The sequence below is a fragment of the Herpailurus yagouaroundi genome, unplaced genomic scaffold (assembly GCF_014898765.1).
Source record: "Herpailurus yagouaroundi ecotype Mexico unplaced genomic scaffold, PumYag 197, whole genome shotgun sequence".
In the NCBI taxonomy this organism is placed as follows: Eukaryota; Metazoa; Chordata; class Mammalia; order Carnivora; family Felidae; genus Herpailurus; species Herpailurus yagouaroundi.
In genome coordinates this window covers 28169775-28197116 of record NW_024412428.1, presented here as the reverse complement: position 1 = coordinate 28197116, position 27342 = coordinate 28169775, and the positions used below count along the sequence as shown (strand labels likewise).

Genomic DNA, 27342 nt, shown 5'->3' with positions numbered 1-27342 from the left:
TACCCTGCTGTCAGTCTCAAACTTAATTGGAGATGCATGAGAAAAAAAAAAGATTTTACAAATTTTGTGCCCAAGAAAGATCCAAACATCTTACCCTCCTTACACTGGTGCCCTCTTTGCCCTCTGTTTGCTCAGCACATATGTGAGGAACCACAATGCTGAAGTTTTCTTAGTTCTCCCATATGCCTGTTTCATCTCCCTAGCAAGATTCTCGGGTCCTCAGGGGGTGAGAACCCTGCCTTTTATGTCAGGCTGGAGCAAAAGTGGCTCACAGAGGGCTTTTAGTGTTTATGGAATAAAAATGTAATGGCTCAGTTAAAAGATGCTGTTATGTAAGTTTAGGAAGAATTTTTATATGAAGGATAATAGTTATCCATGCCCACACTTGTTATAAGAAGAGAACAGAACAAGTTTAACTATCAGCAGGAGAGATTTAGGCTACATATTTCAAAATTTTTCTATACAGTTTTTAAATAAAATAATTGTGGTATACTTTTTCTCTTGAAATCTAAAAAAAAAAAAAAAGGGAGCAATGCATACATATTTTATGTAGAATGAATACTTGTGATAGTTACTCAAAGTAGAAAATACATCAACCATAAGAATCCTTTCCTGCCCTTCAAGCTATAGAACCTCCAGAGACCTAATTTCCTCAAAGAGAAACCAGAAAAATGTAGCAAGAATCCTTCTGGACAAACCATCTTATATCACAGCTTTAAACAACCCAACACATAGGCATGAAGGGTTTCAAGATAAAAGATGCTGTATGACCTAAAAATCAAAAAATGTCTAAGCCCCTGTTCTAGATTTGCTTCTGATTTGATACAAGACCTCAGGCAAACAATTAGTCTGGAGGTCTGTGTCCTCATTTACTAAATGAGAATATCCTCAAGGGGTACGGCACAATGTCACTATTTATGAAAGAAAGCAGTACTGGAAAAAGAAATTTAAAGCGATCGAATCTATAAATATAAATTATTATTAATATAGACATAATTCAATGAAAATAGACTCCAAAGGGTTCCAAATGACTCAGAATGGCTACAGTGTAACAGCACTGATGAAGCCAACGAAAAACAAAAACACTTACATTTTAAGTTCTTTATTTTAAAATATCAGAATAGGATCAAATTGGTTTTTCACTGCTCTACCACTTACAGGCTGTGGGTAATTTAGGTTAGTCCTTTACCTCTCTGAGCCTCCACTTCTTTCTAAAGTTACACTATTTATGGTGCTTATTTCACAGATTATGGGGAAGACTGACCATAACCTCTGGCTCACAGTAAAGCTTTACAAAATGATTAGCTGTTATTACTAGCAATACTATAATCCTTGTAGTCATTGTGGCCATTAGCAGTATCATCATCACTGTCCTTTCAGGGAAACAGTATATGGTACAAAAGAACCTAAACTTTGGAATTGGACAGATCCTGGTTCAAATCCCACCTCTGCTATTTATCAGTTGCGTGACCATGGCCCTCCAAGACTCGGTTGCTTTACTTAGAAGACGGGGAAGTCACCTCCCTCCTAAGGATGTTTTGAGGATTAGATGCAGCCACATGAAGCACAGAGGTCTCAGTAAAAGTTGTTTTTATGCCTTGATTTTTATATTTTATTTTAAATTCCATTATAGTTAACCTACAGCATTATATTATGTGCCTTGATCTTTTTAATGAATTATACAAATCTGCCAAGCAGTTAACATCGTATAATACATAAAAATTGTCCTGAGCAAGATGGCAACATGGTAAGAAGCAGAGGCCTGAGTTCTAACACAGAGGCCAGAACATAGGGAGACCTTTTCCAACAATCCAAGTGACAATTAGAACATATTATAACCATATGGTTACAAAGGGCCTAGTGCAAGTAACAGAGTTCAGCCACTCTCAATAGCCTTGTTTCTGTAGGTGATGCCTTCCAAATTCCAGATAGCTTATTTGAAATAAATATTTATTTGGAATACTAAATAAATATTTTATTCGGAATACTTCATTTATCAATGAACTTCTGAAATACAACTTTGTAATTTTAACAGTGATTATGTGGGGAAAGTGGCTTCAGCATCCACAAATAGGACTAAGTTGACAAGTAAATGTTTTTCCTCATTTGCTAAAATAAGTAAAATGCATTTTCACAAAATAGAAATCTTATTTTCTGATCAATAGCACTGTTACTCAATTTATTAGGAATTGCTTTCAATGACCTACAATGTTTAGGCAGTGCATTATAAAAAGGTTAACCCTAATTTTTTCTATTAAATAAGGGAGACTCTAGAATAAGCCAAAACAGAAGAGACTACATTAAAATATGATATGATTGTTGGGGTGCCTGGGTGGCTCAATCAGCTAAACATCTGACTTCAGCTCAGGTCATGATCTTCTGTTTCCGTGAATTTGAGCCCCACATCAGGCTCTCTGCTGTCAGCATGGAGCTTGATCCAGATCCTCTGTCTCCCTCTCTCGGCCCCTCCCTTGCTCACATGAGCACGCACTCCTTGCCCTCTCTCTCTCAAAAAAAAAAAAAAAATTAAAAAAAAATTTTTAATATTATATAATTATTTAAAATGCATTCTTATGCTTAACGTTAAACACATACATCACACATTACGGAACTGCAGTGTCGTGTCAAACAAATTAACAAGATTCTAATGTGAAAAGGGTTCCTGGCTTAGAAAAAGCTACAGAAAATCATTTGAACTTCCCATCCTGCCTTTCTACTCCCCAGATTATCTTGAGTGTCTCCTCCCAGCCAGACATTAAAGTTTAAATGTAATTTATTTGTAGCTTAATTTTTATTGGCTCACACTTCGGTAATGCAAGCAATTTTCTATTGACTTAAAGTCTTCCACTCCAGCTCTTTGGAGTCACATGGCAATACACAGAATTAATAAAGAGAATGTCGGGGCGCCTGGGTGGCGCAGTCGGTTAGGCGTCCGACTTCAGCCAGGTCACGATCTCGCGGTCTGTGAGTTCGAGCCCCGCGTCAGGCTCTGGCTGACGGCTCAGAGCCTGGAGCCTGTTTCAGATTGTGTCTCCCTCTCTCTCTGCCCCTCCCCCGTTCATGCTCTGTCTCTCTCTGTCCCAAAAATAAATAAAAAAACGTTGAAAAAAAATTAAAAAAAAAAAAATAAAGAGAATGTCAACAACTAAGGTTAAGAAAAAATATACAGTAATAGAATTTTAAAGAGTTAGAATATCAATGATTTAGGGGTTTGTTTCAGGCTATTTCATCTTCTGAGGCAAAGGAAAGTTAATAGGGTAACAAAATATTTTTTAGTCTCCTTATTTCTGCATGGGTGTCAAAATACCAGTCATATAAATTTTGTTATTTGTTCTCTAACCAATTCTTTTTAAGAAGCTTAATCTATAATCTGTTTAGCAAGGCAACTATATAAAAAATATTTAAATTATCTTTACATCAACAATTGGATACGTTTTGGCAAATATCTACATAGACAAGCATAGTGTAAATTTCAACATTTTCTCGACAGACTGTAAGTTATTTCATCAGTCCCTTTCTCCTTTCCCAAATCCACTCAATTTACTGATGTTTTACAGAAGCAATAGCCAAAAAAACATATAAAAGACTCAGCCTACTTAATAATTTTTAACGCAAATTAAAACCTATCAATTTGTCAAAGTACATATAAAGAAAGACCCAACACTGACAAGAAACCATGAACATACTTCCTGGAAAGCAACTGGGCAATATATATTATTCTTGAATTATTCTTGAAAATGCCTAGACCTTTTGATTAGTAATTACACTTCTAACATTTAAGCCTAAAAAATAATCAGTGATTACAAGATATAAGTACCATGGTATTTACCAAAGTGTTGTTTAGAAGAGTGAAAACTTAGAAAGAACCTAAATTACCAACAATGGGAATGTGGATAAAATGAGAATGTTCAATAAATAATAGCACACCTATTTGATGAAATACTGTATGGACACCAAAAATTATACTTTTGAGGAATATCTAATGTCATAAGAAGATGATCCTTATAAAATATCAGGTTTTTTAAAAAGCAGACTATAAAATTTTATATACATGGTATACATTTTTTGTAAAAATTATTGTACTTGATTAAATAGATATGCATATAGGCATTATAGAAAATAATATAGAAAATATTTACACTGGGGCGCCTGGGTGTCTCAGTTGGTTAAGCAGCTGACTTCGGCTCAGGTCATGATCTCGCGGTTCATGAGTTCAAGCCCTGCTTCGGGCTCTGTGCTGACAGCTCAGAGCCTGGAACCTTCTTCAAATTCTGTGTCTCCCTCTCTCCCTGCCCCTCCTTTGCTCACACTTCTCTTTCTCTCAAAAATTGAATAAACGTTAAAAAAATTTTAAAAAAGAAAAAATGTTTACACTGTCAGTCTTGAAGGGGAAGATAAAAAGTAATTTTATTTTTTATTATTACTATTTTATTTTAGAGAGAGAGAGAGCACGCAAGCTGCGGAGAGGGGGAAGAGAGAGGGAAAAGAGAGAGAGGGAAAGAGGGGGACAGGGGGAGGGAGAGAGGGGGAAAGAGGGGGAGAGGGAGAGAGAGAGAGAGAGAGAGAGAGAATTTTAAGCAGGCTCCACACTCAGCACAGAGCCCGACAGGAGGCTCGATCCTATGACCCTAGGATCATGACCTGAGCCCAAATCAAGTCAGACACTCAACTGACTGAGCCACCCAGGAGCCCCTAAAAAGTAATTTTTATATTCCTCCTAATGCCCTTTAGCATTTACCTTATCACTCCATCCTTCTTTACTATGTTTTTGTTTCCCCCACTGAATCATAATCTCCATGATGACAGGAATTTGTTTCTTTTGCTCACTGTCCCTAGATAGTGCCTGACACATAGGAGTCATTTTGATAAATATTTATTAATACTATACATATATATAAACACACACATATAGCTACAAAAAGCATTTTTAATATTTATTTAATATTTATTTATTTATTTTGAGAGAGAGAGAGAGAGCAGGGGAGGAGCAGAAAGAGAGAAGAAGGAAGAGAATTCCAAGCAGGCTCCACACTGTCAGAGCAGAGTCCCACGTGGGGCTCGAAGACACAAACCGTGAGATCACGACCTGAGCTGAAATTAAGAGCTGGAGGCTTAACCGACTGAGGTGCCCACGTGCCCCACATTTTTTATATCATCGGAAAAAAATAATACAAATTCCCTACTATAGAATTATTAACCTAATTCCAACCTTCAAGAGTAGCAGTTCAGTTTAACCTCTTACTTTATCATCAATCATCTTTAATCCTACAGGAAAATAAGTGATTAGGTTGATAGTCATGACCCTCAATTGGAATCGGAGGTTTTGGCAAGGTTTCTGGCTGAAATGTCAATTAGTAATTACTTGAACATCAGTCATATGTGCATACATCGACCACACTGAAAAATCCAAACCTCTCCCAGCACCCACCTGATGGCCACAGGTATTTTTCCCAACTATGTTGGCCCACCTAAGTTAGAGCCATCACCTACTGATGAATGAAGATACTGCCTTTCCCTTGATCCCAGACATCAATTTAAGAATATTTATTATTCTTACTGTTCTATGACTATGGTTAACAATATTAAATAAATAAAAGAAATTTCTAAATAAAGACCTTTCAGTCTAACAAATATATGACTAGGTGGTAATCAATTGGCAACTTCATCTAGAATTCAGATGGGAATTATTCATTCTGAGGACTCCAAACAGGCGTCAAAAAGACAAATATTTTTCCACTGGTGAGCATCCTGGTCTTATCCAGAACTTATTTACTTAAAAAAAATTTACTTAAAAATTTAATTTTTAATTTACTTGAAAATTTAACAACATTGATTATCCAAAGGAGAAATCTGTCATTAAATATAAGAAATCTGTCATCAATTATATTCCAGACAGTTTTTAGATGTCAGAGTTAAGCATGAAAGTTACATTCTAGTGGGGAATATGACAATAAACATGGAAACAAAGAAATAATTAGGTAAATTCAAATAGTGATCGATACTCAGAAGATCACATTGTGTAATATGTTAGGGCTATATATATGGCCGTGGGGTGGGCATCATCAGTGATTAGTTAAATGTTCTGAGAATTTACAATCTGAATGATGAGGAAGCAGGAATATACAAATCTGGGAGATCATACTAGGCAGAGGGAACATTAAGTATAAAGGTTCTGAAGCTGGAAACCATTCAATCTATTTTTGAGAGAATAAGACCATGTAAGCAGGAGCCTAGAAAGCAAGGGAAAGAGGGAAAGGAGCTGAGGTAGACAAGATTAAGTCCTGTAGAATACTGTAGGCATATTAAAGGGATTGGATTTTATTCTGGGTGTGATGAGACTGCACAGGTGTAAGCAAGGAACTGTTAAGATCTGATTATGAACAAAGAATAAAGATTATTAAGAGACAAAAGAAAAAATATGAAAACCAGATACAATCTCAAGTCTGAAGCAACAGGAAAAGGACCGATGTTCCTATACCATGATCACAGGCTCTGAAGGTGTCAATGCATTACATCCTGAACAACTGATTTTCGTCATAACAAGAAGGATTTGCCAAGAAAACAAAGAAAAAATACTACCATACATTTATAATAGCACTTTAAATATTTTATAAACTGTAAAATAGATGTCACCTAAAAATATGCTTTTTAGAACAGCAGGGAGAGTATATTACACAGTGTTATCTAAATAATTTACTTTATGCTTCAAGAAATACAAAGTCTTAAAGTGCCTTTAAAATAATAAGCATATAAAAGTCCACTTTCTCTTCCTCACTATTTGCATTGCAATAATCAATCCAGATATAAAATTCATTCAAAAAGTATGTTTTAAAATCTATACTCTACCAAACAAAGCCAATTCTTTCGGTGCCATTAAATCTATCCCAATCTCCTCTGCACTATTTAGGCTGTAGTCTTTTTTTCTAAGCTCTCTCCCCAGTTCCTTACTCTCAGCCTCACGGGGTTCAGAAAAGAAGCAGGCATTGTCAAGGTACATCTTTTCTCATGAGTGATTAGAAACTACGTATAAAGTGAACCTTGGCATTATGTGAACAAAACAGCGTTCTTTAAAATGTACTTGTGCACTTCATCTACAAAGGATTGCTTTTTAATTGGAAACATGAACTTCTCAGATTTTCTCACTACAGGATGCTAAATGTGATCACCATCATTTCATGTGGTGACAGCCAAATCTCTCCATTTTAAGCACATTTTTTCTTTTCTAATTAATATGTAATCTATGAGACAATATGAATATTCTGGTGTCCAAAAATTCTTTCACTCTGTGTTTTGTTTTGTTTTGTTTTATAGTTACACGTGGTCCTTGAATAACGCGTCTGAACCGGATGGGTTTATTTATATGCAGATTTTTGTACTGTACTATAGTACAGTACTATAAATGTGTTTTCTTTATGATGTTCTTAATGACATTTTATTTTTTTCTTACATTATTGTAATAATACAGTATATAATACTTATACAAAATACATTAATTGACTTAGTTATTGGTAAGTCTTCTGATCAACAATAAGTTATTAGTAAATTGTTAAGTTTGGGGGAGCTAAAAGTTATATGCAGATTTTTGACTACGCAGAGGTCATCACCCCTAACTGCTTCATTGCTCAAAGGTCAAACGTATACTCTTTTAATTATAAAGTAATAATGTGCTCATGAGGAAGCTTCAAATTTAAAGAACTACGAAAATCCCTTCCTCGCCCCACCCGAGATGCTGTCACATTTCCACAGAAGTCAGCTCTTTTAATTGATTCTTGTGCATCCTCCTGGAAATTTCCAACACATACACATTTATATATTTCTTTTTCTTTTTACCATAAATACAATCATATTATCTATGTTGTCTTGCAACTTTATTTTTTATGCTTTATCCTGGACTTCTTTCCTATTACTACATATAGTAATCTATATAGATTCACATAGATTCATCTCATTCTTTTTAATGGCTATAAAGAATTCTACTTGCCATTATTTATTTAACTTAGTTTAACTAGTTTCCTAAATATACATTATTACAGTTTTCACTTACAGTTTTATGATACTGAACAATGCTATCGTAAATACCATTGCATATAACTATGTATACTTTATGTGAATAACATTTGGAAGAAGCTAAAATTGCCAGAAACGTAACTTCTGGGTCCAGATATATTTAATTTCTTTTCTTTTAATAGATATTGCCAAATTTTCTTTCAAAATTGCACCAACAGCAATGCTGTTCCTCCTTCCTTCTTCCTCATCAATAATGGACATTAGCAAATTCTTTAATCTTTGCCAATATGAGAATTGAAAGAAAAAAAGCAGCTCATTAATATTTCAATTTTTATTTTTGTAAACAAGAAGCATCTTGCCATGAATACATTGGACATTTGAAATCTTTCCTCTATGAGTTGCTTATATAAGGTCTCTGTCCTTTTTTCTATCAGGTATTCCTAATGGATAACAATATTTAATATTTTAAGCTATGTATTTGAAGAAATGTATAATAAGCTTCATTATAATATTCATAAAATATTATTATAGTTGGTAATCTGTACCTAAGAAACCCTCCCTCAAACAAAGCTATAGTTCCTGAAAGTATATATTTAGTTTCATTATGTTTAGTATACCTTTAACTCCTTGACTTTTAGAATGAGAATACTGTTATAAATGTGCTAGAGAACTTCCTATATTAAAATCTCAATTCTTTCTTAAAAATTCAAATTTCTATGTGCAAGTAGTAGGAAACAATTAAAAATTAAGAAATCAGCATCTTGTTCTTTAGGTAACATTTTAGAACCACTAATTTCATCTGCAGTTTTTTATTTAGTGCTAAACCCAGAAGGCATTTCTAAGAACAAGGAAACCAAAAATCTAAATTAAATCTGCCTAGAGAAAGCACTGTACATCTATCTTTCACTATTATGTGAGCTAATCTCTTTCTACTTTAAAAATCAATTTTGCCTAGCCCTGGAGTAAACACTCATGTGCTGGAGTGTGATAAGAACTTGCCTGATCAATGTAAAAAGCCGTGCCTGCGCGGATCTCTCGTCGCTGTTTGAGATCAGTTTCAGTGGTGTCCCTTGATAGGGCAATGTATTCAACTTCCCGTTTGGTCAGCTCCTGTAGAGCAGAGAGTGAAATTGTTCCATAATTAAAACAAATTCCCAACATATTCTTGGGAGCCAGTTATCTGACAACGCCACTGCCCCAGAGATGAGCATTTTAAATGAAATCATGAGTCCTAGATTTGAGAAAAATGCAAAACATTGAGCATTAATCAAAACATGTATGTTCCTCTCCTCAGAGCTCTACTTTACTGCACCAATAGTTGACTACTTGATAATTATGTACTTCCTTAGTAATTATTATTATAATCAGATATTATAAATCTTAATGTCTTCTATAGAATTCTTTTCAAATATCACGAGTAATAACTTGCCAACTTGGTGTTTTTTTGTTTGTTTGTTTTTTTTACAAATGATAGCCATTTTAGTAAGTAATGTTCACCTTATTTTAAAAGGGTGATCTACATTAATTAAGTCCATTAACCAATGTTTACCAACTGTCTGTGATACATTAGATCACACTTTACCAAGTGTGAAAATAAGGTAAATACCAGTAGTCAGGTCAACAGAAGAGAGAAGAAAGACACACATAGATAGCTATGCAGGGGGGGAAAGATGAAGAAGGATGAAAGCAGGAGGAGAGGGAAAAAAAGACTTCTTTCATAGAAAACAAACATTTTTGATTTGAAGGAGAAATCATCCAGAATCCATTTCTTTTAGAATAATTTCTCCATCCCTAACGTCATTTTTCCCTGCATGTGACAACCATGTACAAACAGGTTTTAACATTAGCCTTGGTTTTACAACACTGAATTAAAAACAATGATGTTCTCCAGTTGAGTAAGGCATATAATATGTTCTTATTAAACAGAGAGAACAAATTAATTTACTGAAGTATAAGGGAAAAAATTGAATGAGCACGCCATTAATGGTAAAAGAGGGTATTTCACGCAACAGAATTTTTTTTCTCTGCCATATCATGTTGATAAAAATATATCATAATTGTCATTTTGGTTTTATAAAATATGCCTGTTCCCATGCGCTATAAATTTAAGTATGTATGGAAAGTAGAAAACATTTTAAATAGAGAAAACACACGTCATAGTGGTAAAGATGTGTTGATACCAAACAGTATTTTTCTAAATAAGAATGAATTGCCTCTGAAAGCACAATTTTGGACTAAAGACACAATTTCTCTTTTTAGCAGATGTCTCCTTCTTGTTTCTTAACGTATCATTGGTACCTTCATGTCTATTTCATTGACTGGCTGAATGTGATCACTGAAAAACCCTGTCAAAATTGGTTGACAAAGCGATGCCTCTTATTGTTAAACTGTACCTAGTAACACCCTGAACTGCCACACTGAAGACATAATCCTGGTTCCTCAGGCAAGACAAACGCCAATGTCTCCTCAGCTGCTGCTTCCCAGAAATGGTATGAGCAAGTTCAAACAGTACCAGGAGCGGCAGATCGAGGAGGCAGCAGGGGTCTGTTGAGTTTGTTGAGCTATCTACACCACTCCTTCTATATAAATTAAATATAAAGTAAACACAACTATCAAATTATGCCCCCAAATCTCTGCCTGTAAAGACTTCATCTACTCTGGATATTACTAAGCATGGGATCTTATATCTAACAGCAACAGTACCCAGGGCAGAGTTTGCAAGGCAGCTCAGCTCTTAGGCAGAGTTTAAAGTTTGTTGCTGTTTTCTTTTTTTAAAGATACAGGTTATATTGCATCTTTGAACCCACAAGACACCTATGATGTCCTAGCCCTTCTCATTCCACATTCCTAACCAGCTTCAGAATCTTGCCCAGAAACAAAATCAAAGTGAGATATTATGGTCTTTGAAATGAACCAGGCGGAATGGATTCTCGGTAGCTGACTTTGCATTCTTAGGCAAGCCGCTTTTGCCTTATTTATCAATAAAATGAGGATAATACTACGATGACCCCTTATACCTCACAAGCTCATTCCAGAAGCAAATAAAAGATATGGAAGGTACGGGCTAGAAAGAGTTAAGTTCTGATTTGTCCATTGTATTTTGATCATCCTCACCCTACATGATTTTGGAAGTACCAAAATAAATTCACCACTGAAATAAAAGAGGACATGAAGCATATTTCAAATAGCACAGAAATCAATTCTTCAATATCAAGTAACACAAGGAAGCTTAAAGTAAAGTTCTTCCCCTTCATCCTAAAAAATATCTTTTTTTTTTTTTTTTTAAATTTTTTTTCAACGTTTATTTATTTTTGGGACAGAGAGAGACAGAGCATGAACGGGGGAGGGGCAGAGAGAGAGGGAGACACAGAATCGGAAACAGGCTCCAGGCTCCGAGCCATCAGCCCAGAGCCCGACGCGGGGCTCGAACTCACGGACCGCGAGATCGTGACCTGGCTGAAGTCGGACGCCTAACCGACTGCGCCACCCAGGCGCCCCCATCCTAAAAAATATCTTCAGACAGAACAACTTCACCTGATGGCAATCTTCCTCCCATCAATACAGCAATGCCTATTAATGCAGGCAAACTGGGGAAAAAGGTCTTATACAATTTTTTTTTATTTGGATTGAGATTTTAATATTTCAACTCACTTCACAACTCTATTCAGAGAACTACAAACATGTAAGAGGATAACAGGTCAGAAAGAAGACTTGAAGTCTAGCTCTATCATTTACTAGCTGGAAAAAAGCTTGAGTGAGTTATTTCATAAACTTGTTTTCTCATCTATGTGAAGGAAAAAAGCGTGTAACATATAAGAGATATTTGACAAACTGTAGGCTCTCCTTAAAGACCATATAACAACAAAAAGTCAAGAGAATTATTTGGCTTTTTAAAATGTGGGCCTTAAATACAGAGAACAATCTGAAGGTTGTTGGGGGGGTGGGGGAGAAGGGAAAATGGGCGATGGACATTGAGGAGGGAGGGCACTTGTTGGGATGAGCATTGGGTGTTGTAGGTAAGCGATGCATCATGGGAACCTACCCCAAAACCCAAGAGCACACTTTACACACGGTATGTTAGCCAATTTGAAGATAAATTGTATTTTAAAAAAATAAACAAAAATTTAAAAAATTTAAAAAAGAAAAAAGGATATTTCTTGAGTAATATAAATATAAAATGTATAATATGAAATTAATATAACATAAAATAATATAATAATGTAATACAACATATAGTATTATATAATGTAATATAAAACTAAGTTTTGTTTTGTAACCTCATAGTTGCTGATTCTATCTGCTACTCATTGCCTGACTTTGTATTTCTTTTTTATCAGAAGTTGAGAACTTTCTAGTGACAACAAAATTTTGTTAAAGCTATGAACAACATACATCTGCTTCCCAAATAACTTATTCCACACTCCTTATTAAAGAAAGCATCCTTCAACATTAAAATTTTTTTCAAGTAATGAATAATCTTGATATTTTTGTAAATTCTTAATCTTAATTTATGTTAGAACACAATTAATCAAAGTTAAGACCCTTAGGAATCCATAAGAATTGATTGCTTACCAGGTACTGCATAGCAATAGAGCGTCGAAGAGGCCCAGGAGGTCCTATGAGAAAGACATCTTGCCCCAAAAGATCCTTCTGCATCATCCATCTTAGATGCTGAATTACAGATTGAGCCAGAGAGTCTGAAACTTCAAGCACGAAAAAACAAGATGAAATGAAATGCAAATCAGACTACTACTTATAAACCTCTAAGCAATCAAGGCATATAGTGTATTATATTTTAAAAATATTTAAAAATATTTAAAAATATATTTTAAAAATATATTATATTCATCAATACATCGACCTGGTGAATTCTCACACTGCTTCACTGCTTTAAAACCATTATTACCAATGTTAAAACAGGACAAAGCTTATGATATCACAAAGAATCACATAATATCACACTTGTTATTTATTTACTTTATTTACTCATTTTGAGAAACAGGGAGTAAGAGAGCATGAGCAGGCGAGTGTCAGACAGAAAGGGAGAGAGAGAGAATCCCAAGCAGGCTCCGCACTGCCAGCATGGAGCCTGATGCTCAAACCTATGGACTGGGAGATCACTACCTGACTCAAAACCAAGGGTCAGAGGTTTAATTTAATAAGCCACCCAGGTGCCTTTGATATCACATTTAAAAGCTTACAAGAACATCCGAATGGTCACGTTTAAGTGTCACTAAAGAAATACAAGTGATATTCAAGGGTGATATAAGGAATTAGAATCATTATCACAATTCTATAGCCCAATGCTTTTGTTCTAAAAGGGACATGACTAAATCATCCCAGACAATTAATGATTATCACAGTCTTGAAAATTTTAAGAAAACTATATTATAACTTAAGTTGGCAATGGGTTGTGAGATCTTTCAAACTTCACAGTTAGAAGGTTTGAAGACTAACATGTGCAACTGTTGGGAATAGAAGACTACTTCATTCAATGCCCTTCTAAATCTACTATTAAATCTGTCAATCTGCTCATCTGCCTAAGCATTTTATAAATGTTTGAATTAACACAATTAATTTGTGTTTGCTCATTTGTAAATCACTCAGTGACCCAGAAAGTGCATTCCTAGGTACATAAGAAAAACTCTCGCCCTTGTACATTGGTAGACACATAGAATAATCATGGAGTGTTATTCTAAACAAACTGAATACAACAAAGAAAAATATAGCTTATTAATTCTTTAAAAAATAAAAATACAACTGGAGACTGGAAGTGGATAAAATACACATGAAGGAATATTACATAACAACAAAAACAGAATGAACTACCACTACTTCTAACAATATTAATTCCCTAAAGGTATAGTATTGAGCGAAAAATTAAGTCACAGAATAAATCCCATATGATGCTATTTTTGATAATGCTCAGTAAACTAGCAAACTGAATTCATTAGAAATACATACATATGTAATAAAACAGTGCTTGAAAAGCAAAAAATCAAGAGAATGATAAATTGAGAATAATGGACACTTGGGCATGGAATCAGAGATTCTCACAGATAGCTTTAATGATTTTGGTAATATTCTAGTTCCTATACTGGATGTGGGTTACAGTTTTGCTTTATTATTGTGTTGCATTTTACACATAAACACACACACACACACACACACACACACACACACACAAACACACACACACACACGTATCCTAAAAGTCTTTTACATGTACTGACTATATTCCATACTTTTTACACTTTGTTTAATCACCCAGTGAGGCCATGAAAGAATTCAAACTAAGAACACCTGCCAAGGCTAACGCTATGCTTCCCCGACCACCTTCAACAGCACATTACAAGGGTAGTATCCCCCTAACCCATCCCCCAAAGCTATTTTTTCACTGGAAAAAATAAAGATAAATTTCTGATTTTCTTTATCAGGGTGAGACGGTCAAGAACAAGGTTTGGGGCAGCCTGCTTGGTTTATCATGTCACTGGGATCACACCAAAGCACCTTGTAATCTCCCCAAATCAAGTGCCTCTATGTCTAAAAATAAGGAGACTCAACACCTGATCAGAGGTGCTTGGTTTCTCTCCTGTCCTCTATGAATCCTCTACAACATGCATAGGGAGCATATCACCCCCAAGGGGGCAAAATCTGAAGTTAAAGAGGGGTTGAAAAGAATTCTTAGATACTACAAGGGTCTGTTGTCCGCTAAAGGGATACCATGCGTAAAAGATATACAGTATATCTGAGGTACTGACGTTTCATGAGATTGGGGAAAGACAATGGGGAGGGGGGAGGTAAATGTCTTTAGTAGAGCAATAATGAAAAACATATTGAGAAACATTGCTCTGAGACCTAGACCTCTGAGAATCTATCAAGGAGTTTCATGATGCAATGGAAGCAATTCACTCGAGATTGGAGATTCAACCTCATTTATAACTATCAAATGTCCACTTAACTATTTCCTTTCCTACTTCAGGCTTAAATCCACCTTTGTGATATATAGTCTACTCTTTCTTATTTCAAGATGAGTCAGTCTGCTTGCTGTTTAAGGATGACACAAGATAAAAGTTAAGTTCTAACTTCTCTATCATAAATTACACAATGTTCCCTATCCTACAGATCTATTATCTCTTCTTACACTGGTATCAAATACATAATTAAAAACATAAACATTTCTGGGATTTCTTTCTTTATATTTTTACAAATCTTCACTTACTTTGGCCACAGGCCTTCTCTACACTTCAGTGTCACTCCTTTGTATTCAGCTTTGGCAATGTGCCTGACCTTCCATTACCTGGACTTGACTATTTAAAATATGACATTTCCAAAGTTCTAGAAGGTAAAGCCAAGTTGGTCTCTTCAACTTCCTTCCACTGTCTATTATTTATAACTGTTGTAACTATTCATAATTACAGAGTCTCCATTTAGTTCTATATAGCTCCATTCCATTTTGAATGCCTTGACCTTGGAACTGTATACATTTTCAAGGCTTTTTTAAAGTTGAAGGCACCAGTTCCTAATCAAATGTGAGGTCTGCCTCTCCTAAGTTGTCAGTGTCGATGAAGTGCTGAGGTTTCGGAATAATATATATATTTTAGCAAAGTCAAGAAGAATCAATTATGCCTGTATTTACAGAGCAGTCTGTATACCATGTACTTTCTTAAGTAGGAGAGAAAGGCATAGTTATTTAAAGCGGGAATTCTGGGAACTGAGTATAACTGCGAGGATGCTCATAGGTGTTCTTCCACTCGACGTGATCCTAATGTGTTGAGGACCGCTGGCCTAAGGCACATCTGACAATTCTCAGCAATCCCTTCCTTTCCTCTTGCCACTCAGTAGTGGTTCTCAACTAGTGGCAATACTGCCATCACGCTATGCCCGCCAGAGACATTTGGAAATGTCTGGGGTACTTCTGCTTGTTGCAAAGCCTTGGGGGACGAGGGATGACTGGGTGCACTACTGACATTTAGTGATTCTACATATGATGTCCAAGACAGTCCCATCTGCCCAGTACGTTAATGGCACCCTTGTTGAGAAATACTGTGCCTGGGTTGACATGTGTGGGTTTTTTTTTTTTTCAGGGTTTCTGTTGTTTGCATGCCACAAATGCATTATTTCTATTTAGTCACAAGTAAGCCCAGAGGAAGAGTTCCCCTTAGTTTTCTCTATTTTCTGAAAGATGACATTGTTAGGGAGGCAAGTCAAGAGTGATTACGTTCTACCTGGAGACTGAGATGTTAGATGTCAGAATATCTAAGGCTCTCATCATCACATTCCAATTCTACATAATTTTCTTAATATGTATAAGCAGCTTCTGAATCGTGTGGCTGGCCTTGCAATGCCGTATCTTCAAGAAGACTTTTTCCTTTCCCTTATTTTTCTTTACCCAATAAACAGTAATAACAATGGTTATAATTTAGTGCATTCATTTCATGTGCCAGATAAAAATACAAATGACTTTTCATACAGGATCTCATGACAACCCTGGGATTTAGCAGACTATACTGTGTACAGATACAGAATCAAGCCAGACTGCTCAAATCCCAACTCTGCTGTTTACCAGCTATGTAAACTCAATCAGCTATTTAAACTCTCTGTTTCAGGTTCTCCATCTGTATAACAGATATAATAAATGTACCTACTTATAAGGTTATTATGAGGGTTAAGTTAGGCACTTAGAACAGTGACTGATAATAGTTAAGTGTCATACAAGCACTTCATTAAATATTCATTCCCTACGTTTTTCAAATAAGAAAATCAAAGTTCTTGAGGTGTAGTCTTGAGGTGTTCACAGTTTGTATGTGCATAAACCAAGACTTAGAGCTCAGCGTTTGAGTTCAAAGTTTGCACTGTAGCCGTGATGTCCTATTGCCCCTCCAAAATCTTTTTAACAGGCTCTACCTTCAGATCCAAGAATTTCCCTACAAGTGTGTGCCTCATGGGGGCTCCATCGAACTTAATGGAGTTGCTTTTCTGGCCATTAATTTTATTTCTTGGTTTTTGAGGATGTCAATGATACCATGTTTTTCTCCTTTTATTGAAATTTCTAATTCATTTTATTTTACATTATGTTATGAGAGGGCTGTTTCTCTAAAAAACCTCCCATTTCCACTTGCTCATATTTTAGGATAGTATATTTTGTCAAAGAAAATATTTAATTTGTCAAAAAATTACATTAAACTACTGAGAGAACGCATTATGTAGTGCCGTGTGGTGTCTGTGGTGTATTTTACATTAATGCTTGAAATTTGCTGTATTTTTAGGATGGCCTCAAGAAAACATGAGTCATACTTAAAAGCATTCTAGAAATAGAAACAAGATGTAAGACTGTACATTACGAACATCTGCAAAACAAACTGCCAAACTGCCACGCATAACCTAATATAAATACAGCCCTGTGCGCAAGAGAAATCCCTGACTTCACTGTTTTCAGGCACAAGATGCTACCTTCCAGGAGTCCACATAATGATAAACTGATGTCCAAATAATACCGGAGAGCTTGATCCTATAGTCTAACATTTCCTTCTCTATGTAAAAATCAAACATCTGGTTCATGTTGGGCTACATTCCTTATTCAATCCCTAGCCGATACTTGTTTTAAAAAAAAATGTGTACTATTTTTACCCGGGCGTATTCAAGGACTTTAAAATAAGTCTATTAAAGTAATCCAAATTATGATTTTCTCCCTCCACAGACTTCAATTTGTCATATATATAAAGATTAAAATTAACATTTCAGAAAATTATGCTAAGTTCTCATCCCATTATAATAAATCCTTTACAACTAGTGGTGTTTCCTAAGCATCCGAAGAGGAAACATAATATAATGGAGGAAAACAAAACAAAACAAAACAAAAAAGCCTTTGAAGCCAAACAGATCTAGTTGTGATTTCTCATCCTGTCCTTTATCAGTGTCCTTGGACAAGAATTCTGAATCTTCCAGGCTTTTCTTATTTTCAAAATAAAGGTAATAATACTTATCAAGAACGTCTAGTATGAGGATTACAGGTAAAGCACCATGTCAAACCCCTCAGCCAGTAAGAACCACGAATGGAATGATATTGAAGCCTTATCCTCGCCTGCAAAGTCCTCTACCTGGTGTGTGTCCTAGATAGCAGGCTGTACAGTGTGGACTCGGTGGTAATGAATGGGCTTCCGAGTTTATACTCAAACTACCTTCTGGACCTACATACAGCCCACCCCGAAGAGATAAAGGAGAATGAACCCGGTATTTACCATATCCCTGACTAGTAGAGCTTATGTCAGGTACCTTCTCATGGCATTTCATCTTATTCACCATAGTCGTCCTACAAAATAGTTCAGAAAGAATCTCAACACAGGCCTGCCACACTCCCCTGCATTCACTCCTGCTACCTCATCACAATGAGAGGTTTCAAAAGAATCCCAACGAATCTCACTGCAAGTACATGCTCATTTACTAAACTGTCACCTACCTATCATATATCATTCTGTACTTGGATATAATGGACAAGGGAGAAAACATGAGAGGAGGGGACACAATACAGTTATGTTTAGAACTTAAGTCCTCGTTATTTACCACACGGGCTAACTGAACTAAGAAATTACATCATTCACACAGCTACATTTATTAAGGATCTACTATATATGCTTAGCACCAAGAACGGCAAAATGAATACAAAAGGTCCTCTGAATGTGTCAAAGGAAACCACTGCATATATAGAGAGCCTCAGTTTACATAAAGCCATTCATCTATAATGTAGACTGAGGAGTCTGATCCAATATAGCTGTAATCAAAATTAAATGAGAAGCACAATATTGGCCAGCACAGTACTCAGCATAGAGAAGTTATTCAGTTTTTCTTAAAACTAGAAAAACACATCAATATACATTAAATACATTAAAGCATATCCATACACAATGATTAAGTGTCAAGTTATTTATTTTTTGTGTTGAGATGTTAGAATATATATGCATGTGTTTCTTGTACTTGCATAGAAAAATACAGGAAAGATACCCCTAAAACTAATAACATGGCAAGTAATGTAGATGAAAATAGGAGTGAAACTGAGATTCCTCAATGTGCAGTTTTTTATATTATTTTGACTTCTGAACCATATAAATGTATTATTTCCATACACAAAAAGCTAAGTTACTTTTTTAAAGTCAAGTTTTAGAAAATACTTGACACAAGAAAATTTATATCATATATGGTTTTTGTGGAAATGGTCACAAAATAGCAACAAAGAATATTTTCTTAAATGATGTATGCATATAGTCATTTTTTAAATGTTTTATTTTTGAGAGCAGGGGGAAGAGGCAGAGAGAGAGGGGAATAGATGATTTGAAACAGGCTCTGTGATGACAGCAGAAAGCCGATGAGGGGCTCAAACCCAGGACCTGTGAGATCATGACTGAGCTAAAGCCTGATGCTTAACTGTCTGAGCCACCCAGGTGCCCCACAAAATACTGTCATTTTTATTTGTATTTTGAAGTTTATTATATTTTTGAGAGACAGAGTGAGAGAGAGCAGAGGAAGGGCAGAGAGAGAGACAGAGAATCAATCCCAAGTAGGCTTCATGCTCTCAGCACAGAGCCCAACACAGGGCTCGAACTCACGAACTGTGAGATCATGACCTGAGCCAAAACCAAGTCATTGGCTTAACCAATTGAGCCCAAGGCACTCCAAAATATAGTCACTTTAAAAAATATTGGGTACATTTACAAGATTCGACTCATAAAATTATGTTCTCTGACCAAAATTAAATTAAATTAGAAATTAATAATAAAAAGATCTTTGGGAAAATCTCCAAATATTTAGAAATTAAACAGCACACTTGTAAATAGCGCATGGGTCAAAGAAGAAATCCAAAGGGAAATTGCCAAGCATTTTGAGCTGAACAAAGGTGAAACCACAATATATCAAAATTTATGGCATGCCACTAAAGCAGTACTTAGGGGAAATTTTATAGTACTAAATGCCTGTATTGAGAAAAAGGAAGGATTGGGGAGCCTGGGTGGCTCAGTCAGTTAAGCATCTGACTTTCATGATCTCATGGTCCATGGGTTTTCTGAGCCTGGATCCTGCTTCAGAGTCTGTGTCTCCCTCTTTCTGCCCCTCCTTTACGTTCTGTCTCTATCTATCAAAAATAAACATTAAAAAATACAGAAAAAGGAGGACTTCAAGTTAATGGCCTCAGCTTCTGCCTTAAGATACTAGAAAAAGAAGAGCAAGTGAAACCCCAAGAAATGAAATTCTACTGATCAGAACTTAAATCAATGAAATAGCAAACAAAATAATTTTTAATTTTTTTTAAGGTTTTATTATCCATATTTGAAATAGAGGGAGATAGAGCATGAGCAGGGGAGGGGCAGAGAGAGAGAGAGAGAGAGAGAGAGAGAGAGAGAGAGACATAATCTGAAGCAAGCTCCAGGTTCTGAGTTGTCCGCACAGAGCCTGATGCAGGGCTCGAACCATGGACCGTGGGATCATGACCTGAGCCAAAGTTGGACGCTTAACTGACTGAGCCACCCAGGTGCCCCAAAACAAAATAATTTTTAAAAAATCAGTGAAACCGAAAGAAAGTTCTTTGACAAAATCAATAAAATTGACCAATCAGGAAAGACTAATCAGGAAAGAGAGAAGATACAAATTTCCAAAATCAGGAATATGAGATTGGGGTTGACATGAAGTACAGATACTACAAATATTAAAAGGAGAATTAGTGAATATTGTGAAAAAGTTTATGCCAATACATTCCAAGACTTAGATGAAATGGACAAATTCCTTGAAAAACAAATTCCTTTAAAAAATCAGCTTTTTTTTAGCTAACATAAGAAAAGGTAACCCCAATAACCATATCTAACGAAGAAATTGAATTAGTGAATAACCTTCCCACAAAGAAAACCCCAAGCCAAGACAGCTTCAAGGTGAAGCCTACCAAACATTTAAGGAAATTGCCAATTTTATACAAACTCAGTCAGAAAACGGAAAGAAGTAAATACTTCCCAATTCATTCTATAAGACCATCATTGCCTGAATACCAAAATTTGACAAAGATATCACAAGGAAGGTATTATGGACTGGATGTTCGTGCTCCTCTAGAATTCCCATGTTTAAGTCCTAACTCCCAATATGATCAGTAGTATTAGGCGGGGCCTTTGGGAGGTGATTGGAAGCCCTCATAAATGGGATTAATACCCTTATAAGAAAAGACACAGAAGCTTTCTCTGTCTCTCCACGCTTTTGGCCATGTGTGGATACAAGAGGTCAGCAGTTCACAACCAAGGAGAGGGCCTTGCCAGAACCCTACCATACTGGTGCCCTCATTCCAGACTTCCAGCCTCCATAACTATGGGAAATAAATTTCAGGTTTTTTTTATAAGCCACCCAAACTATGATCCTTTGTTAGAGCAGCTGGATCTAAGATGAAAAGAAAGCTGCAGATCAATATCCTTCAGAAATACAGATGCAAAAATTCCAAACAAAATTTTCTTAAACTAAAACCAATAATATGTAAAACCAACAACACAATACAACCAAGTAGGATTCACTTCAGTAGTGCAAAGTTAGCTTAACACTTAAAAATCAATCAAATATAATTCATCATATTAACAAACTAAAAAAGAAAAACCACATTATCGTGTCCAAGAACACAGAAAAAACATGACAAAATAGAATATAGGTTTCTAATTAAAATCATCTCTAAGCAAAGCACAAATGGGAGAAAACTTCCTCATCTTGATACACAACGAATATGAAACACCTATGCCTATCATACGTCAGAGTAAAAGGCTCAATGCTTTCTCCCAAGGTGAGAAATAAGACAATAATATTCCTTCCTCTGACCACTTCTATTCAACATTTACTGGAGGTACGAACAAATACAGTAAGGCCAAAACAAAAACAAAAAACAAAGAAAAAACACACCTTCCAGATTAGAAAGAAGTAGCATTTCCTTTATTTATATATAACAGAATTGTTTATACGGAAACGGTGATGAAATCTACCAAAACAAGTTCTAGAACAAGTGAGTTTAGCAAGGTGCCAAGATACAAGATCAATATACAAAATCAATTGTACTTCTATGTTGAAATTAAAAAACAATACCACTTACGATAACATTAAAAAATAAATACTTGAATGATGACTCTGAAAAAATATATGCTAGACCTGTACACTGAAAACAACAAAACACTGCTGAAAGAAATTAAAGTAGATCCAAATAATGGAGAGATACACCTTTATGGATTGGAAAGCTCAATATTATTAAGATATCAAGTGTCTCCAAAATGACTAATAGATTCAATGCAATCCCAATCCCAACAGTTCTTTTTTGTGGAAACTGACAAGCTGATTCTAAAATCATATAGATGCAGAGGACCTAGAATAGCCCACATCTTTGTAAAAAAGCAAAGATGGAAGACGAACATTACCTGATCTGAAGACTTATTGTAACACCATATTAATCAAGATAGTGAGACTTTGGTGTCAAGACACACTAAGAGATCAATGGAACAGTTTAGAAACAGATTCACAATATATATGGACAACTGATTTTGAACAAAGGTACAAAGGCAATTCAGTGGGACAATGATAGTCTTTTAAGCAACCGGTGCTGAAACAATTAGATATCTATATGCAAAAAATGAACTTTGATCCATACTTATATAAAATGACCTTTGACCCATACCATATATAATAAATTAACTTAAAATAGATAATAGACCAAAATGTAAATTATGTATACAACTGTGAAGACATTTAGGGGAAAAAAAAAAAGAAGAAAATCTTTATGATCTTTGGTTAGACAAAGATTTCTTAGGTATGATACCAAAACCCCAATACATAAAGGTAAAAACTGATAAACTGGACTTCACTAAAATTTAAAACACCTGCTCTTCAAAAGAGACAATTAAAAAAATTAAAAGACAAGTCACTGACTGAAAGAAAATACTTGTACATCTTATATCTGATAAATTTCTTTTACCCAGAATGTATGAAGAAATCTCAAATCTCAAAAGAACACAAACACCCTAATAAAAAAGTGGGCAAAAGATTTAAACAGACACTTCACCAAAGATATACAGATGGCAAGTAAGCACATAAATAAGTGTTAAACATCTGTAGTCACTAGGAAATGCAAATTAAAATCACTATGAGATACCATTACATACCTATCAGAATGGCTGAAATTAAAAAGACTGACCATACCAAGAGCTAGCAAGAATGTGGAAGAACTGGAACTCTCACACATCGCTGGAAGAAACAGATAATGACACAACTACTTTGGAAAACAGAATGGTAGTTTCTTGAAAAGTTAAACATCTTCTGTGTGATACAGCCATTCTACTCCTAGGTATTTACACAAGAAAAAAAGAAGTACTATGGCCATATAAAGACTTATACATGAATGCTCAGTGCAGCTTTGTTTCAAGAGCTTCAAAATAATAACACTGATGTCCATCAACAGATGAATGAATGAACAAACTGCAATTATTTCCATACAATGAAATACTAAGCAGCAATAAAAAGTTATAAACTATTGACACACGCAACATGAATCTCAAAATAATGATGCGAAGTGATAGAAATTAGACAAAAATTGAGTATATATTACAGAATTCTATTTATATAAAATTCTAGGAAATCTGAATATATCTACAAAGCAGATGAGTCATTCCCAGAAAAAGGAGGAACCAGGGGATATTCTAAAGAGGCACAGGTACACTTTGGGGGGTGATGAATTTATTTGATCAATATTTTGACTACGGTGATGTCTCATGGTTACATACTTATGTCAAAACTTGTGAAACTGCACATTTAACTATGTGAAATTTATTGTATGTAAATTATACTTACTAATATTATTTTTAAAAGACTAGAATAACACATTGAAATGTCAACAATGTTCTTATAAATGATTTCAGTTTTATCCTTTCGTTTCTCAGTATCCCAGGTTCTCTGTATTGATGATGTTTTATTTTTGTAATAGGAACAAAAAATTATATTTCTTTTGAAAAACCACATTGCAAAGCAATAACAGCCAAACGGGAAGCAGAGAATAACTGTGATACACAGAATAAGTTGTAATATGATACATAACATATATTAGAATATTTTGACTAATCAATAGATCACAATTTAACCCCAAAATTCAATTTGCAACTCAGCTTCTTATAAAGTTCTTATCCATAAGATACTGTTACACTGTGATAATTCACTGAAGACATCTTTGTTGGTCTTAGTGTAGCTAGTCATATTCATCACAAGACTTACAACAACCAAAAACATAAAATGAAACCAAAGGAATAACCTTTAGTTATAAACACATCTCAGAAGATCCAAGAATTTCTAGGTCCTGTCAAATGAGTCCAAGTTATTTAAGCATACAGCATGAACTTTTTATTTTTATGAGTCAGGTCACAGAAAAAGCAGTTATAATAGATGTATTCCTTAATCAAGTTTCACTTTAAACATGAGGGTTTTATTAACTATTTTTAAAAATTACAATCCAATATATGCTTACTATAACAAAGAAAAAAAATCCAAAAATGTAAAAAGAAAAATTATCTCTCTTGATCCCTTTCATTCCTGGCCTTACTCCTAACCCAATGCCCCCCCATAAAACTCAAACCTGGAGTATAGCCTTCCACACTTTTCTCTGTATACAGAAAGACATACAATACACCTGCAAAAGGTGTTTAAGTTGTTTAAAAAAAAATAGTATCATACTTTATATATTACTCTGCAATCTATGATTTTTGCTTAATATGGTATAGACATCTCAAGGTCCACAGATATAAATATATTCTTTTTTTAACAGCTGCAGAAGATTCCATAATATGGGTAAGCAATAATTTATTCAACCATTCTCTACTGATACACTCATTGCCTCTAGTTTTGGTCACTATCAATAACACCAAAATGCTGAAATATATATTATGTACAAATATCCTTCATATACTGATTTTTTTCTTTAATGAATACAACCTGAAAAAGAAACTGCTACATCCAAAGGTATATAATATTTTTAATTGTAATAGCTACCACAATATTACTTTCCAAAGAAGCCATATGAACTCAGACTTCTACCAACAACGAACGACAACACGGTTTCCCTGCAACCTTGTAGTTACTTGACATTATAATACTTTTGAATTTTGGCCCAGGTGATGCATAGAATTGATATCTTATTGCATAATTTACATCTCTCTAACTATTAAGCAGGGTTAGAACATATGTTCATATACTTAATGGTCCTTTGGATTTCCTCTCCTGTGCCATGCTTATTTAAATCCTTTGCCTATTTTCCACTGGATGATATGGTGTTTCTCATCAATTTGTAAGATATATTGGTCTATTGAGGGTATTAATCTTCTATCACATGTGTTAGATATCCACTAAAATGTGAGTTTTAAGCTAGGGGTTTACTACTTGAATTCATTTTTTCATTCAAATAATGTCATAAGTGACGGTTAAAGTATTACCACATACACCTGAAGAAGACTATTTATATATTACACAGTTCAAAAATTGTACATCTGCAATGAAAGCTGCAGAAAGCAAAAACATTCATTAAACAGAAAATAAAAAGCAACAAAATGCATCAAGAAATGTTATCTTCAGTGTGGTGCCCAAGAGAAAGAAGATTAAAGAAAATTTAGGCACTGAATAAAGATTGCTGTAGAGGAAGCTGGAGAAGACTTCAGGTCATATTACAGAGCTTGAAAAGTTGATGGGACACTCCCCTTTGAAGGCTCTATTTTATATAAAGAAATTTCAAATTAAATCCTTTTCTCCAAGTAAATTTTCATGTAATGAGTGGCAATTACTGTGCTATTGAAAATAGGGCAAATCTTAAGGACTGGAGGCTCTGCTCTCTAAGTTCTGTATAATAAGTTTCTGTTCTGTAAGGGAATCTTAGTTAACACCTTCCTGGAGGCCTTATGTGTAAGCTTTGTCAGTCATTCATTAAAACTGACGAGTGCCACAATGATTGTTCCACATTATCTACAGACACAAAAATGGCATAGATTCTCCATGCTACTCTGTCATTTACATGCTGATGAATTTCTCAAACCTCTTAAAATTATTTACAAATGTCCCCCCTCCCCCATAAAACCTTTCACACTGTTGACTTTATGCCAAAAACCATCATTTTAAGAGTACAATGTTGTACTTCTTGCAGAAAACCTTTGTGGGTGCTAATTGCTTGGATAAAAGTTCAGTGTGTCCAGTAAACCTTAAATGACCTCACATATAATTGGTCCGCTGACTGCAGCAAGAAGATTATGTAAGGAAGCAGAAATACAACTCTGAAGTCGACTTTGAAGGCATCTATTGAAAACCTGCCGCCCTGGAGCGTCACCTCTTAAGGCAAACACTAAAAGAAATACCAGCTTGACTCAATATAGTTTAACTTCAAGAACAAAAACATGAAGGAACCCCTTTTCAACAGCTGACAATTTAATCTAAGCCTTGAGATTCACTTTTCAGACAAAAAAAAGCAAAAATCTTCAATTATCCACTTCAGCACTTGCAGGGAAGAGACTAGAGACTAAGATGATAAGTGGGAGTTATAATGGTCAAGGCAGGAGGTGACAAGACCTAGATAATAAAACAACTGAAGAACAGTACAACTCCTTTGTCTGCTTTGTGCCAGGCACTGGACTGGGCTAGATGCTGCAGCTAGAAAGACACCCTGCTGTGCCCAACACTGTGAAGACAGAAATAGTTCAATGAGAAGCAGACAACAGACTACAAAATATATTTGTCAGCTCAATCAGATGGCCAAGGAATTAAGAAATTTTGCTTTCATAAGTAATGCTGTTTTCACGTAGTTTTAAACCGAATTTTAGGGGCGCCTGGGTGGCTCAGTTGGTTGAGGTTCTGACTTCGGCTCAGGTCATGATCTCAGGTTCCTGAGTTCGACCCCCACATTGGGCTCACTGCTATCAGCACAGAGCCTGCTCGGATCTTCCGTCCCCCTCTTTCTCTACCCCTTCCCCACTCACGCTCTCTCAAAAATAAATAAACATTTTATTTTTTCAACGTTTATTTATTTTTGGGACAGAGAGAGACAGAGCATGAACGGGAGAGGGGCAGAGAGAGAGGGAGACACAGAATCGGAAACAGGCTCCAGGCTCCGAGCCATCAGCCCAGAGCCCGACGCGGGGCTCGAACTCACGGACCGCGAGATCGTGACCTGGCTGAAGTTGGACGCTCAACCGACTGCGCCACCCAGGCGCCCCTAAACATTTTAAATAAATACATAAATTGAATTTTAGATTTCCACTTAAGAATATTCTCAGTCTTGGGGCGCCTGGGTGGCACAGTTGGTTAAGCGTC

At 35.4% G+C, this 27342-nt stretch overlaps 1 protein-coding gene across 2 annotated transcripts in view; it reads right to left on the bottom strand.

Annotated features, from left to right (window-relative positions):
- Positions 1 to 27342, bottom strand: part of VWA8 (von Willebrand factor A domain containing 8) — a 369166-nt gene that overhangs the window by 309271 nt on the left and 32553 nt on the right. For both annotated transcript variants that reach the window (XM_040448547.1, XM_040448546.1), the window contains exons 3-4: positions 12580 to 12710; positions 9007 to 9117 (exon numbers count right to left, since the gene is read on the bottom strand). In XM_040448547.1, the coding sequence (XP_040304481.1) occupies positions 9007 to 9117; positions 12580 to 12710 (242 nt within the window). The remainder of the gene's footprint in view (positions 1 to 9006; positions 9118 to 12579; positions 12711 to 27342) is intronic.